At 51.5% G+C, this 15,817-nt stretch overlaps 1 protein-coding gene across 1 annotated transcript in view; it reads right to left on the minus strand.

Moving 5' to 3' along the window:
- The window catches only part of LOC147692612 (voltage-dependent calcium channel subunit alpha-2/delta-2-like), a 1,295,379-nt gene that overhangs the window by 454,789 nt on the left and 824,773 nt on the right, over positions 1 to 15,817 (minus strand). The window contains exon 4 of the mRNA XM_086939541.1: positions 11,785 to 11,844. Coding sequence (XP_086795667.1) covers positions 11,785 to 11,844 — 60 coding nt within the window. The remainder of the gene's footprint in view (positions 1 to 11,784; positions 11,845 to 15,817) is intronic.

A 15,817-nucleotide genomic window follows, 5' to 3' on the forward strand; every position in this document is an offset into this window, starting at 1 on the left:
CAAAAACCATCCACACAAATGGATGCGTTATTAAACCCAGAGTTCAGGGATACCAAACTCGACATTGCACCATGCTCCCCGAGCCAGCTAGGATTATACCATTTATAATCCCGGCAGCCCATTCTAACTAATGGAGAGCAGGCGACCTTACGATAGTGAAGTACGAATATGACGGTAGTTCACTATTAGGACATGCCAACTTGGTCAGGCATGCCCTACCTTATACTTACAATGCACCCTGCCCGTGGGCCTACCATAGGGGTGACTAACATGAAGTTAAGGGAAGGTTTAGGGACTGGCAAGTAGGTGTACTTGCGCAGTCAGCGTGACAGTACTAGACTGCACGTGGGTCTGGCAATGGCAGACCCTTAGACATACTTTTACTGGGCCGCTCTTGTGGGTGGCACAACACGTGCTGCAAGCCCACGAGCAGCATTTGTATTTACAAGCCCTGGCACTCCTGGTGCACTAGACTAGGGACTGATAGTAAACCAAATAAGCCAAACATGGAATTCAATCAATACATCAATTTAACATAGGGAGCACTTGCACTGTGGCACTGATCAGCAGTGGCACAGTGCCCAAAGCATTATCCAGCAAAAACATCGTAAAACAGTGGAGGCAAACAGAAAAAATGGAGGAGAGACTCAAGCCAATGATGCCAGGTCTAACAGGCCAAAACCTGGAATTCTCTCCCCACCCACCTCCGCCTTACACAGAACCACCTCGCCTTCAGAAAGCAACTAAAAACTTGGATATTCGATAAGTAAAGCACCCCCCCTCCCTCAAGCGCCTTGAGACCCTCTAGGTGAGTAGTGCGCTATACAAATCTCTGAACTTGAACTTGAACTCCTTTGGTACTCATGGGCCAGCACTTGCTACTCCTGATCTCAGGTATCCAAAGACAACAGCAGGCATGTTTACTCTGTGCAGTTTCCACTCCTTACCTTTCCCATGGCCTCTTTGAAGGAACTACGAGGATCTAAGGGCATGACAAGATGCGATAGGCTGTTAAATTGTGACCAGTGTCACAGTACCCTCTGCATTTATAAAAATCATCATCGGCAGTCCTGCCCAATTTCGTGTGGAGCTCTGCGTTGTGTGCAACTCATGTACATTTCATTTCCTCATTTACTGGCCACCTCCAGAAAGAAGTGGTCACCTCTTTAGTCACCTCAAAAATAGATTTCTGGGGGCGTGGCCAAGATGGCGACGGAGTGAGACGCACATTGCTGTCCCTCCGGCGCCGACCTCTGCACAGCTTCGATTAGCACCCCCGGAACCGTACCTTGCCGACGGTTCCGCTTGCGGAGTGGAGCCGGAGCACGGGGGCAGGCTCCTGGCGGCCGCGGACGCACCTCGGAGCCGTCTGGAGGGCGAGACCCGCTGCGGAGCCGAAGACGAGGGAAGGCCTGGCTGACCCCGGACTTGCGTTGCCGAGCCCGCCGGACCGGAAGTGCAGGTCGGCGGCAGACATCCGGGACGGAGGCCGGGTCCGCTGGCCAGCGCGGAACCCAGAGGAGACGGCGACTCTGCTGGGGGGCGGCCTCTCCCCCCGTCCCCCCCCCCCTGGAGAGCGGTGCAGTGCGGGGCCCCGCAGTGCTGGAGCGTGCCACAGCGGACCGCGACTCGGCGGAGCGGAGGGATCTCCGGGCAGGCGGAGGTGAGCGGCCTGGAGGGGGTCGGGAGGAGCACACACCCCCGGCCTGGTGAGCGGTGGGGGCCCCTGCAGCGCGCGGCGGACGCTGCGCAGGGACGGAGCTCCGATCTGGCTGGGCAGTCCGCCTGGGAAGTGCCGGTGGGGGCAGCCGTCCTTGAGGGACATATTGCAGATTGCGGCCGCGAGAGGCCTTACCACAGGAGCACCAAGGACAGGCGGGACCTGCTACCGAGGGGGTACCGCCGCGACCTCCCTGCAGCTGCGGAGTGGGGGTCGGGAACGGAAGCCACCATTGCAGCCTGGGCTTAACCGGGGGCTACGCACGTGGCGCCGACAAGAGTGAGGCCCAGTGGAGGCATAGCTTCAAGTGGATTTCCTCTACGGGCTGGGCCCCTGCACACACGTGGCGCCAACAACAGTGAGGCCCGGAGGAGGCATAGCCTCAAGTGGATCCCCTTCACGTGCTGGGCCCCTACGCTCCGATGAGCAGAAACTGGGGAGGCAATACGGTGGGGCTCGGGTGTGACGGCTGAGAGTCCCACACGGCGGCTGGCACGGCTCCGGATCATTTGGCGGGCTGAGCCTGGCGTTGGGGTCCTCATACACCTCGGGGAGACTACGCACGTCCGCTACCAGGGGAGCTTCACAGAGCCTTGGGGTCCCAGGATGGCGGGCAACCCGCGGAAAGGGAAGAATGGCAAGGACGGCCCGAGCAAGGGTTCTCAGCACCCGCCGTCCCCAGGAGCGAGCTCTTCGTCCGCGACGAAGGACGACGAGGCACCGGCTACCAAAGCCTTTATGACAGAGCTTTTTGCATTCATAAAGGCGGACATCTCCGACCTACGAGATCAACTCGCATCAGACCTTAGGGAGGTGAGACGGGATCTGGACGGTGTCGGCGAGAGGGTGGCCACCCTAGAGGACCATGACCTTAATGTGGCGAATGACGTACACCAGTTGCAGCAGGATGTGCTCCGCCTCACGGAACAAAATCTGGATTTGCAGGCGCATGCGGAGGACCTGGAGAACCGCTCCAGGCGGAACAACATCCGCATCAGGTCAGTGCCATGGGACGGGGAGTCTGGCGACCTGAGGGGCTATGTCCTAGCGCTGTTTCAGCAGATTTTGGGCGACGACGAAGTTGGCGACATCAAGATGGACAGGGCTCATAGGGTTGGGCTTCCCAGGCGTGGGGGGGGCCCTCCGCCAGATATACTAGTCTGCGTCCATGACTTCCAACTGAAGGAGCGCATTTTGAAAAAGGCACGGGAGGCTCCATCACTCCAGTTTCGTGGCCACCACCCTCAGCTATACCAGGACTTGGCTGCTACCACTCTGCGGAAAGGACGTGAGTTCCGGCCTGTGACTGCATTCTTGAGGGAACGCAACATCGCCTATTCCTGGGGTCACCCATTCCGCATCATATTCAGATGGCAAAACAGGCTTGAGCAGATCAGGTCCCTCCAGGTTGCAAAGGATCTCTTGGGCATCGACGAGCCGGAATCTTCGCAGGGCACTGGGAGCCCTTCTACGAGGGGACGGCGGAGGTCCCCCTCGTGGCACAGGGTGGGGGGGGAGGCGGGGAGAAGGGTGCCTGACAGGACCACCAGCCTACAAGAAAGGGTTGACGCGGTGGCCTCGGTTGCCTCTGCCACGCTGTCGGCCTCCCAGCTTGGTTCCGGGGCGGCGTGATTGGAGGAGGGTGTCTTGACGGACGCCGGAGGGACACGACCAAGCAGGTACCGTGGGTTCATTTGTACTTTGTGGGAAGACACCCCGGTATGTGGTCTTGGGGAGGCACCGGCTGGTGTCTCTCCTCCGGCTCCTGGAGGACTTGTTTGGAACTTCTGAACTGTTGCGGGAGGTTTGGTCCTTCATCCTTGTGTGGTTTGGTTTGTATATTACTGTGTTGGGGGGGTTTCGGGGAGGGGAGGGCCTTGGGGGGCTGGTTTTGGGAGTTGCGGGGGTTGGGGGTGCCGGAGGTGGTGACGCGGATGAGTTGGGGAGAGTGATGTATGCAGTGGCGGCTGGTGACATTTGAAAGTGGTGGGGCGTAGCGCGCGCGTGATACCCTTTTGAGAAAGAACCTACAAGGTACCCTATATTACATTCACGAATGTAACAAGACGTACATCCAGGCTTTCTTCTGTAGACATTTTAATCTTTAAAAATGTCTTAAACTTGCTCTCTAGACTCGAGCGTTTACATATGCATAAATTATTATTGTGAAGCCACTTTGTCTAATTACAATGTGCACTGCATTTTTGCAGACAATTTTGTCATTTTAGCTACAAGGAGGATTTTTTTCATCTCAACCTCCGTGTCATTGCCCCAAAAGAATTTGGTCATAAAACTGGCTGTCATGGCCCAGGGTGAATAACGTGCACGTAACGTTTGTTCATAGTATTTAAACCCTGTATTTAGCAAGATTACGGTTTTAGCTTCACCGGCCCTGCCAGCAGCACAGCGGTATGTCTCCCATTTGGCTGCAGCGAGGCCTCCCTGCATGTCATGGTTTTAATTTTTAGGGAAGTGATTTATTTCCATGTCGTGTCACTCGCGCAATTACCAGCCTGTTCTTTTTCAAGCGCAATGGTTAAAATCTGTAGACTTCCCCCTTGTAACATTAAGGACGGTCTCGCAGTCTGTGTTTGTAAAGTATGGCAAGAGTTTTTTTTAACAAACTTCAACCTGGTTGTGGGTAAAAGTTTTAATAAGGGATTTCTCCAAAGGTTAAGAGTTCCCTTTTTGCTCCAAATATGTGTATTATCCCGTATTATCAATATTAGATGACACAAGACACTTGGCTGATAACTTTGAAGTTATCGACTTTGTTAATATAAAACATAGTTTATGCCCCTCGGCACAAAAAAAAACAGCTACAAGAGGCTGCGTTCTAAACTAGTTGTTAATGGCCACATTTAAAAGACTAACAGAATTGTGGCGAGTTGTGGCACGAATGAGCCCAGTTTGGTTCCGTGAGAGCACAATTTCCTTTCCCCCGTCAGGCGATGTAAGGTCAATACACAGTGAACACCATTGTGCGTTGTGGATCAGTTGTAGGCTGTCCCTAAGCCTCATATTATTTCTGGCTTACCAAGATAAACGCTCATACTGCTAAGTTGCAGTCACGGCTCGCTCACAGTGGGGGCCAGGGGGTGGGGATAAATAAAATAAAAAACTTACCTCGTCTTCGTTTGACCGGGTCCGCACCATCTCTGCTCTGGGGTCCCGTTGGCGCCTAGACTGATGGCTGCAAACTTGCCGAGACACAGTAGTAGCCAATCCTGATGCTGCTCTCTTTAGAGGAGAGCTGCTCTCTAAAGAGAGTAGCATCAGGATTGGGCTGAGCATTGAAAAAACGTCGTTCGTTTTTTCAGCAATGGGGTACGTTGCATTAGGCAGGCAAACCCCTAATCGGTGGTTTTTTTTAAAACCACATAGTTATCTAGTTAAAAAAGCCCTGCCGGGCAAACACCTCATGCGCAGTGAGTGCGCACTGTGCCGGCACAGAGTCAGTCCAGCGCCACCCAGTGTCAGACAGTGCATACTGTCCATGACACACACCACGGCCGCTGGGCAATAATTACCGGGCAATTTATTCGAGCGGCGCGTTAATTTATAAAACTTTTACTAACGCGCCGCTCGAATAAATTGCCTGATAATTATAGGTGGGGCAACGCCCAAACGCCCTAATGGTAAAACCGCCGCTGGATGTATGACTGTGTGAAGGAAGGGGTGGTATCCCTGTGGTGGGGGTGGCGTGTGACGGTCTTGCAGTTGATTCAAATTTGGGCTTGCGGGGCAGGGGGGGGGGTGTGGGGACCCATCTCTGTGTTGCTTGTGGCCGTGGGACCTTCCAACGAGGGAGGGGGGTGTAATGAGGTGTCCGTAGCTGGTTCCTGTTTCATGCTTTATTATGCCTGTTAGCATAGGGACTTGGAATGTTAAGGGGCTGAATTCTCCACAAAAGCGGCAGAAGGTGTGGAAATACATAACTGACCACCAATTGGATGTTGTGGGGCTCCAAGAGACTCACCTAGCGCGCAAGGATGAGCTGCGCCTTAAGCATAAGGCTTATCCCCTAATATACAGATCCTCTGCATCCACGAAGCATCGAGGGGTGGCTCTCCTCTTCCGCGCTGCGCTGCACTTTCAACCTGTAGAGATGCGCACCGATAGGGATGGCCGCTGGCTGATGGTGAAGGGGCTTGTTCAAGGGAGGTTGTGTACTTTTGTTGTGGCGTATCTCCCCAATGCCGGTCAAAATAAGTTCCTGCAGGGACTGCTGCAGAGGGTGGGTGATTTTGTTGAGGGGCACCTGTTTCTCATGGGCGACTTTAATGTGGTATGGGATGGGGTGATGGACTGCTCCGGCGCCCACAGGGCGGATACTGGTGTGTTCTCTACCGTGTCACAACAGAAGGTGGGGGAGATGGGGCTGGTTGATGGGTGGCGTTTCTTCCATCCTACCTCACGGGACTACACATTTTTCTCTCATGTACACCACTCCTACTCACGACTGGACTATATCTTTCTCAGCCAGGCTCTTAGAGGAGATGTCCTTGACTCTGCCATTCTGCCTCTTTCAGTTTCTGACCACAGTTTGCTGGTGCTTACTTTGCGTTGGTCCTCGACCAGCGGCGGGCAACGAAAATGGTACTTCCCGGCATCGGTGGTCCGGGACGATACCTCTAATAGGGCGTTACGGAAAGCTATAAGGGAGTTCTTTGAACTCAACCCGGCGTCGGATACCTCAGTCCCCAATACCTGGGACGCCTTTAAGGCGTCCATCAGAGGCACATGCTTGGGCCTCAATGCGCAACTCAACCGGTTGCGACGCAAGGAAAGGGAAGATCTGGAGGCTGAGCTGACCTCCCTCGAGCAGGCGCATAAACTCAACCCCTCAAGGGTGACCCTTCGACCACTGACGGCGATACGGGGGAAATTGAGAGCACATTATACTAACAGGGCTGAATTCACCCTGTTGCGGTTGGGTCGCCAATCCTACGCTTGTGGGAACAAGGTGGGCAGACACCTGGCCCGCCAACTGCGCGATAAAAGGGAGCGTGAATATATCGGCGGGATCCGCGATGCGACGGGGGAGTTGCAACACCGGGATGAAACGAAGGCGGCCATTTTCGGCCGCTTTTACTCGGACCTCTACGCGGGGGACGGGTTAGATGCGGTAGCCCAAAGGGAGTATTTAGAGCGATTGCCCCTTCCACAGATATCGAAGGAATGGAATGAGCTGTTAGGAGCCCCAATTACCAGGGAGGAAGTACTCGATGCCATCAGGAACTTGAAGCTTCACAAGGCTCCTGGGCCGGACGGCTATACCGCCACTTTTTATAAATCATACGCTTCCGACCTTTGTGATTTTTTGGTGAGCCTCTTTAACGACATGGCCAGGTCCGGCTCTTCTGCTGGCTCTTTGGCAGAAGCGGTGATCACAGTTCTGCCTAAACCAGGGAAGGATCCCGCCCAGTGTGCTTCCTTCCGCCCGATAGCGCTTCTTAATATAGATGCCAAACTTTACTCGGCGATTCTGGCGCGTAGATTACAGGACCTAATGCCGGCGATCATACACCCGGATCAATCCGGGTTCATCAAAGGGCGCCAGACCCACGACAATACGCGAAGGGTGGTGCATCTCATCGAAAAAGCAGACAGATTTCATATTCCCGCGGTCCTTGTGGGGCTAGACGCCGAGAAGGCCTTCGACAGAGTAGACTGGGGTTTCTTGTTCAATACGATGACGGCCTTCGGCTTCTCGGCGACATTCATTAAAATGGTGAGGGCTAATTTTTGCTGCCCCCGATCACGGGTCGCGGTGAATGGCCATTTATCGGAGTTCTTTCCGCACACGCGCGGCACTAGACAGGGGTGCCCTCTGTCCCCCCTCCTGTTCGCGTTGAGCATCGAGCCCTTAGCGGTGGCGGTGCGTGAACACGAGGGGATCCGAGGTCTGCCATTCACAGGGGAGCAACATAAGATCTCGCTCTTCGCGGACGATATTTTGTTCTCTATAGCAGACCCGGAGCGCTCACTGCCATGTGTTAGGGAGGTCCTCTTGAAATATGAGGAGGTGGCCGGCTTCAAGGTCAACTACAGCAAGTCGTATATCCTGAACCTTACTCTCTCGCAGACCGAGGTGGCACGTGTGCGATCATTGACACCGCTGGCTTGGGCCGCCGGATCGATTGTCTACTTGGGGGTCCATTTGACTCCGACAGTGGGCGGACTGTTCTCTGCTAACTTCCCACCCTTGCTGGCGAAATCCCGGGCGGAATTGGATAGGTGGAAACCTAAATTTTTGTCCTGGCTTGGCAGAATCCATGCCATAAAGATGGTTCTCCTCCCCAAATACCTGTATCTGTTCCAAGCACTGCCTATCCCCTTGGACGGCGGCTTTTTCCGGCGGCTCAAAACTCAGATACTGCGTTTCGTGTGGCAGGGGGGTCAGGCGCGCTTCTCCTTTACGGTCTTGCGTCGGCCGAGGTCCGAGGGTGGAGTTGGCCTTCCCGACTTGCAGCTTTACTACAAAGCGGCTCAGCTCAGGGTGTTAGTGGAGTGGTCGCAGCAAACATCCGAAAAGCATTGGCTGCATATGGACCGGAGCGTGGCAGGCAGGTCGATCTGGGACCTGGCCTGGAAACCAAAAACGGACCGCCCCATCAACGCGTATATTAGTACTCCTACGAGTACGACATTGAAGGTTTGGGACACGCTCGCCGCGGACGACCGCTGGACCACATTCCCCTCGCCCTTCACGCCCTTGCACTTCAACCCGGCCTTTCCGCCGGCGCTGCGGGAGGGGCCATTTGACGGGTGGCGGGAGGGGGGCTGCAGGGCCTTGACCCATCTGTTTCATGGCCTGGACACTCTCACCTTTGCTAACTGTATGAGGGACTATGGAGTCCCCCGCTCCGAGCAATTTCGGCATGTTCAACTACTCCACTGGGCCACGTCGCCTGGGGTGTTGGAGGCGGCTACGAGACCGCCGACGCCTTTCGAGGCCTTCATACTACGGACATCTGCCATGAAGGGGGCCATCTCCTTCCTGTATCAGCTTCTGCTCAAATCGACATTAGCGCCTCGCCCTCGCTATATGGGGCAATGGGAGGAGATGTTGGGGAGGGAGGTGGCGGACGCGGAGTGGTCGGCGCTTTGGCGGGACTTGACGACCTTTAACCATTCGCTGCATCTGAGGGAGGCTCATCTCAAGACGGTCATGCAATGGTATATGTGCCCGACCAGGCTACACCGCATTTATCCGGCCACCTCTGATAAGTGCTGGAGGGGCTGCGGGTTCCTAGGGGACTTCCGCCACATCTGGTGGGATTGCCCGGTGATTCGACCGTATTGGGAGGAGATTCTCTCGCACATCAGGGAGATCCTTACCTATCCCATTGAGGACTCCATGGCCTATGTCCTGTTGGGACTGCGGGAACCTGGACTTGAATACCAGACCAGGGCGGATAAAAAGATCTTGTGGCTCTGCCTCGGGGCAGCTAAGCTCACGTTGGCTGCTGCCTGGAAAAAGAAAGAAGCACCGGCGATCTCTTTGTGGCACGCGCGACTCTGGAGGCTGCTCAGCTTGGAAAGAGTGGCGGACATCTTCCTTGGCCAATTCAAGAACTTCCAACACCAATGGGGTCCGTTGGTTACTTTCCTCTCTAAGGGGTTACCCTCGGCTGTATGCCCTGCTTCTTTGCGGTCACTGCACCTCTTTCAAGTATAGTATGGTTGCGGTATGAATGTTGTTATGATTGGCGTCACCACCTGGGGGGGGAAGGGGAGGGGGGGGGGAGCTTGACGGGTTGGTTTCCGGGCTGTGGAGGTGTTAATATTCAAGTGCATAGCCTGACAACCTAGATGTGCAAGTTCGAGGGCCGGCCTGTTACTATACTGTCTATCTGCATTGCACTGGTCCAACTGTCAGGCTCTCCGGGACTTTTTGCACTACCGCTTTCGCACCATGGTTCTTCGTCCTCGGATTAGATCTGCTTATGTTGTCTTGGGACACTATTGATGTGTGATTTTGATTTGGCCCTGTATGGGGTACTGTGCTGCGCCTCCGCAGCCCCATGTTTGTTTTTCTCTGTAATTCAAAATAAAAATTTTACAAAAAAAAATAAAAAATTGATTTCTGCAATGGCCATATCTTAATGCCCATAATCAGGTCCAGAACAAACTGCAAACATTACAGAACGAGGCAGTGTGACTGTTGTGCAGAATCCCCAAACGCTAATTGGTTTCCTAATTTATTGCCAAGCTTCACAGGCTTCCGTTGAGGCAGAGGATCTCATTCAAAGCCTTGTGCATAGTATAGAAAGAATTGCATGGAACTGTTCCTCATGTCTTGAAAAAGCACTCTACATGGTACTTACCAACCCGTTCCCTGCGATCTGCCTGAGACAAACGTGTGTCAGTTTCTAGATTCAAACTTGCAAATTGGGGAGGGTGAAGTTTCGTATTAGGAGCCGTATTAGGCCTGGAACAATTGCCCTCTGCATATCAAGACCCAACCCAACTCAACCTTTTGGGCTTTAGGAAGGACCTCAAAACTAGGCTTTTTGTTACACTCTAACTGCGTGATCTATACATTCTCCTTCCCTCAGCTAGCACGAGCTCTCTACAAAAACACTTAACATAACACAACACCGTAAAGAGGGTGGCACTTGTTGACTAAACCCAAGACCACATCCAAGAACGTGACCGCCTTCCCTTAACTTTTCTTGCAGCGGAAGTGATTTCTAGCCTTGGAAGCCACTTGTGTTTGCAAGCCCCCCTTCTTAACCTAGACCATTGCATCTTCCTTGTGGGCGCCCTGGTGTGCTCCTGGCGGGCAACCGAAGGGGACAGTGGCAGCAGCCGCAGTGTTAACCATAGCCCGACCTTCACCTTCTGCTTCCTGCCTCCCATCATTATCAGAATGCACAGGCACAGGCCGGCTGGAAATGAGATCAGAATTGCTTCATTCACTTTCATTAGGAGCCGCTGACAGCAGGGAGGGAGGCATGGGGTCCCAGGCGCGGGGGCAGAGAGAACAGACATTTACCATTGTTAGAAGCAGGGGCGGGGCTGAGGAAGAGATGGTGGGAGGTGAAGTGGTAAAAGAAAGAGTATGGGGTCAAATAGCATTAATTGGTGAACAACAGGGAGCCAATTGTATTTACTATGCAGGTGCATACCACCCAACATCCGTTCAACCAAACGTCTGAAGGGTGTCCAGGAAACAAATAGAAATGGGCGCCCATATGTGACCTATAGGGTCCGCGAAGCACTGAATAAATGATACAATTGGATTAACTACTTAACCAACAGCCAAGAAAGGTGTAGGGAAGTGCTATGTAAATACCACTACAACAACACTATTTTGCAAAGCTTACTATATAAAGTGCAAGGGTAACAACCATTCTTTCTTTTTTTTAGGTTCTGGAGTAACGTGCTACTCACCGAAACGCGCATGAACACTTCATCAGGGGTAGCAAGCGCTATATAAATGCAAACCCTTCCAGCTTCTGTCCCTCTATTTAATTGCAGGTTTATATAATTTAATTGCGGGTTTATATAGCGCTAGAATCGACTCCCGGAGGAGTATCTCCGCGCTTCGACCGCTGGGGAACCCGTCCTGGCTCACCCTGAGAGACGGTCCCTAATGGGTATCTCTAAGGTGCGACCAAGCATCCCCGGCGGTCTGGGGGGGACGTTGTGAAGATGAGGCAAGCTAATGCCCAGAGTTGCCGAGTGTGGTCCCTGACTGGAGTAGGCACCGAGGCGAGAATTATCGAGCCCGCTGACCCTGGTCCACGACCCTGCTGTGTCGGGAATCGAACCCTGGTCCCGGGCCCTCCTCTGCTTACGGGTCTGCTGCCTCTAACCAGTGAGCCACACCACTACTCTATTATCCTTTTTCAATCCAAATACCAAACTCACATGTCCACCACTCAAATTAATTTCATATATCCCTATGCTAATTCACCACTAATCCATTTTGGGTTCCGGAGCAGCGTGCTACTCGCTGAAAAGCAATTTGATGCCTCGTCGGGGTAGTAAGCGCTATATAAATGCAATTACAATTACAATGCCAGGGAGTAGAGGGACACAAGTGCACATACCAGTATATTGTCCTGCCAGCGATGCTCCTTCTGAAATGTTTCTGCAGCATTCGCAAGTCTCTGAAAAAACAAAAACAAAAATCCATCAGCGCCACAGAAACCTTCTACAGTTAGGAAAGTTGAATTGTCGTAATACATAAACACGCAGCTTTATTGAGAAAGAGTTTATTCCAAGTTTGAAAGGTACATGCAAGGCAACAACAGAAGCACGTGTAACTAACAGCAAACCCACTGACAATAGCCAGCTGACTGTAAGGAACATCCATCCACTTAACATTCTAGGATATCACCAGGTGCCCTGACAGGCAGGACACCCTAACTTTTTGGAATGAAAATGAGTGCCAAATATAGACATGGCTTCTGTTTCTTGTCTCTTTTCATTTCCTTCTTTCTAAATATCTCAGAGCTCGTAAAGAGACACCAATAGTTTTATATGTCGCCTTACTAAATCAAAAGCCAGTCTGGTCAGCTGAAAATCAAAGTCCACCTTGTTCATCCACATGGAAATAGAGTCATAATACTTAAATAGGGCTCTGATGTGTCTCTAGACCATTAGGATACCATGTTTCCAGTGCCAGGCTTTCATTGGATGATCTAATTCATTCTGGGAATTGTACTGTTGATCGATTCCATAGACCAATTGGACAAACATTATTCATCACAATGACTTGTAACAAGTAGGCCTGGGACTGGGAATTGTGTGGCCAATTCTCAAGGGCCCTATGAGTAGGCGAAGTATTACTACAGCAGTACCCCATCTCTGCCTTTTGAATTTGCATGAAAATGTCTGACTTCCTGTTGGCCTTGGCCCTCTCTGCATAGTCATCCCCAAACGTTTTATTGGCTTTTAGGATTCAGCGCATGTCAACACTACTAATCACGGGTAAAGTGCTCTTGCTCTCTCCTTTGCACATGGTGAAATTTATTACACCCAATTGGACGGGGCTGTTGAGGTTGAGCTCTGAGGATTGTGGTTCGACGTTTTGGTGGATTGTGGTGATCTTGTTGTGCAAGTAGTCTGAAAGGGTGTCGCAGATTCTTGGAAGGGGTGAATGGTGTTCTATGTGGCTGACGGGTTGGAGAATTCTTTGACCATCTTCAAGAGTTCTTTCATGTTGATGGCTGCTGTGTTGATGCAGGCTGTGATGGCCTTACTCTTGGCATATTTGATGCTCTGGTGGTAGTTGGAGAGGGCTGCCTTGTAGGTGGCTCCGTCGGCGGCGTTCCTTGAGGCACGTCCTTGCCTCTCGAGTTGGTAGCAGTCATGCTTAGAGGCTCTGAACTCTGCAGTGTACCAGTTGGCTTGTTTGATGTTTTGCTGGATTTTGCTGATTTCACCAGGGAGACTCTGTCGGGGCATTCGGTGATCCAGTCGTAGAAAGTCTGCATGGCCTGGATGAGTTCTGCTGATGTTTCAGGTAGGGTTGAGATGGGTGCCTCTTTCCACTGTGTCTCAGTTATATTGCCCCAGCTGCTGTGGGAGGAGCTGTAGTGCTTGGTGATGGTGCGTGAGGCATTGGAGATGGTGAAGTGTACAATGGCGTGGTTGAATCAGATGGGTTTTGAGACATGGCTGAATTTGAATTTGCTGCTAAAGGTAAAAAAAGCTTCTAGAGTATGTCCAGTTTTGTGTGCGGGTTCGGTGGCCAGTTGGATAAGGCCGATTATGTTCAGGTTCTCCAGGAGGGAGATGGAGTTGGCATCATAGGGGTCACTGGTGTAGTCGGCTTGGAGGATGAGGTCACCGAGCAGGAGATAGTGGTAGGAGACGATGGATAAGCGGGAGATGATGCGGATGTTGGGGATGGCATAGAAAAAAGGCTCAATGCTGAGTAACTTGTATTATTTTAGGTTACATGACGAAATTGGGTCTCAGCTAGCCCAACTCACGTTTCATCTTACAGCAGGCATTTAAATTGATGCCTGCTGTGTGTCTGCCAGAAATGGTGAGTGTCTGCAGACATTTATTTTGATATATTACCATCATCTCCAGATTATTAGGTTTCATGTATTTCGCATAGTTTTTTGTTTTTTCTTAAGCGTATGCTTTTCGCATACATTTTTACAGATGTTCCAGAAGAAAATGTTACACAGATGACCACACAGTAAATAAGTATCTTATGTGATATTTGGACACAAGGGCATACCTCGAGTACAGTGTTCATGCTGACGACTGCTCAATACATTGAGTTGGTAGCCTGTGTGACTTCTGTACCCACGGCAATACTGTCCTACAGACAGCAACCCATTATATTGAACGGGAAACTTTTTCTACTTTTGTAGGCAAAATAATATTTCCAGTACATTTTTCACAAAGACCACCACAAAGTAACGCAAGACACATAATTCTGCCAAAAATTACTCAAGCAAAAATATGATTTTTCCCCAACTGAGAATACAGAGCCAGTTTCAGCCATGGCCCGTGCAGGTAAGAGCGGTGGGGTGGGGCACTGGGGGCATTCGATAGACAACCACGGGGAAAAATGTAATAAAAAATTAATTTTCCCTCGTCATTGTTTGTCAAAATCCCACCCCACCCTGCCCACTCCCCACGCTCTTACCTCACTGGCTGCGGTTGGCCAGTTTTAATGTTTGCTACATTTTTGGTCTAGAGGTAGTCCATATGCATAAGTTTTATGCATTCCATGATTGCATGCTGAATGGGGGGAGGGAGAGTGTGCGTGTGTGTGTGTGTGTGTGTGTGTGTGTGTGTGTTGCGTGTTGTGTGTTGATGGGTATGGTTTCATGTGGGCATGCAATTCCTTTTTTCAGCAAAGACGAGCATAGCCATCTGATTGGCTGTGGAATAAGAAAGACTTTGAGGTAGTTGGATGGCTGTGTCTGTGACATCCATAGTTCTCCTGGAATCGGACCAAGGGCACCGTAATAGGTCAGATCAAACCTAGGAGTCAGCAGAAACCATAATTTCACATCATGAAACTTAACTGACAGTAGGAAATGGGACCAAGCTATATCCGGTCATATCCCCGGCAACAGTCTCCGGTGATGTCGTCCTTAACCCCTTTGCCGTGGGGGTAATTCCCCACGGCGCTTGGGCGGTACCACCGTGCTCGTGACGAGCCCAGCTCGTCATGAGGCACAGTAGAGCTGTGCTCATAACGAGCTGGGCTCGTCACGACTCCGCCCACTGATTAATTCTCCCGCACAGGTGGGGAATCAATTGCGCGTGGGAGTGCCGTGGCGGTTATGACAAGCCCAGCTCGTCCTGAGCACAGCTCCACTGTGCCTCATGACAAGCTGGGCTCGTCATAAGCATGGAAGGGGTTAAAGACTTCATCACCGGAATTTGGATGAACAGAAAGTTAAATAGGGATTGTGACAGGGGAAGACAAGAAAGAGTCTGAGGTGTCTTTTCCTCTCCTCCTTTGCAGACTCTGTCTCCACTTCCACAGGTCCTCTGCTCCATACTTCCCTCCTGCCGCCATTCTAATTCCGCTCTGGGCAGCTCATTCAGTGTGATGACTGAGGGGGATTAGAGCGCGAGCAAAGGCAGCCATTTGAAGCACACACGCCATGATGGATGGACGCCGGTCACGCCAACAGCATCTCATTCGAGCTCGAGTCCTTCTCCCTCCCCACTTGGATGTTTTTCCATTTAGCTCAGTAAGGAACTGAAAAGTAGAAAAGAAAGTGCATGAAATGGCAGCATTTCTGAAAGTAAATGGGGAAGATCAGAAAACCCCGATTCTTTGCCAACATGCTTTCTCATCTGTTTTTTTTTTAAAGGTCTTTCCACTGTGCAAGATTTGGTTCTTGGGTGTGTAGGGTGCTAGTCAGTGCTTAATTTGAGCCGGTGGTTTAAGGTGCTCAACACCAACACTTAATTTTCAACATTGGTACTTTTGAAAGTCTGCAGCATGGTGGTGCTGTTTGTCTAAATTGGATATGAACATAACAACAGTCGTTTCTTAATACAATATACATAACAAATTACTATTACCTTCTGCCCAAGTTATTCTTATGGATTTGGGGGCCAGAAATAGACTGAATTGTCACACTTGTGGGGTGTGAT

Source organism: Lissotriton vulgaris, chromosome 9 (assembly GCF_964263255.1).
Source record: "Lissotriton vulgaris chromosome 9, aLisVul1.2, whole genome shotgun sequence".
NCBI lineage: Eukaryota > Metazoa > Chordata > Amphibia > Caudata > Salamandridae > Lissotriton > Lissotriton vulgaris.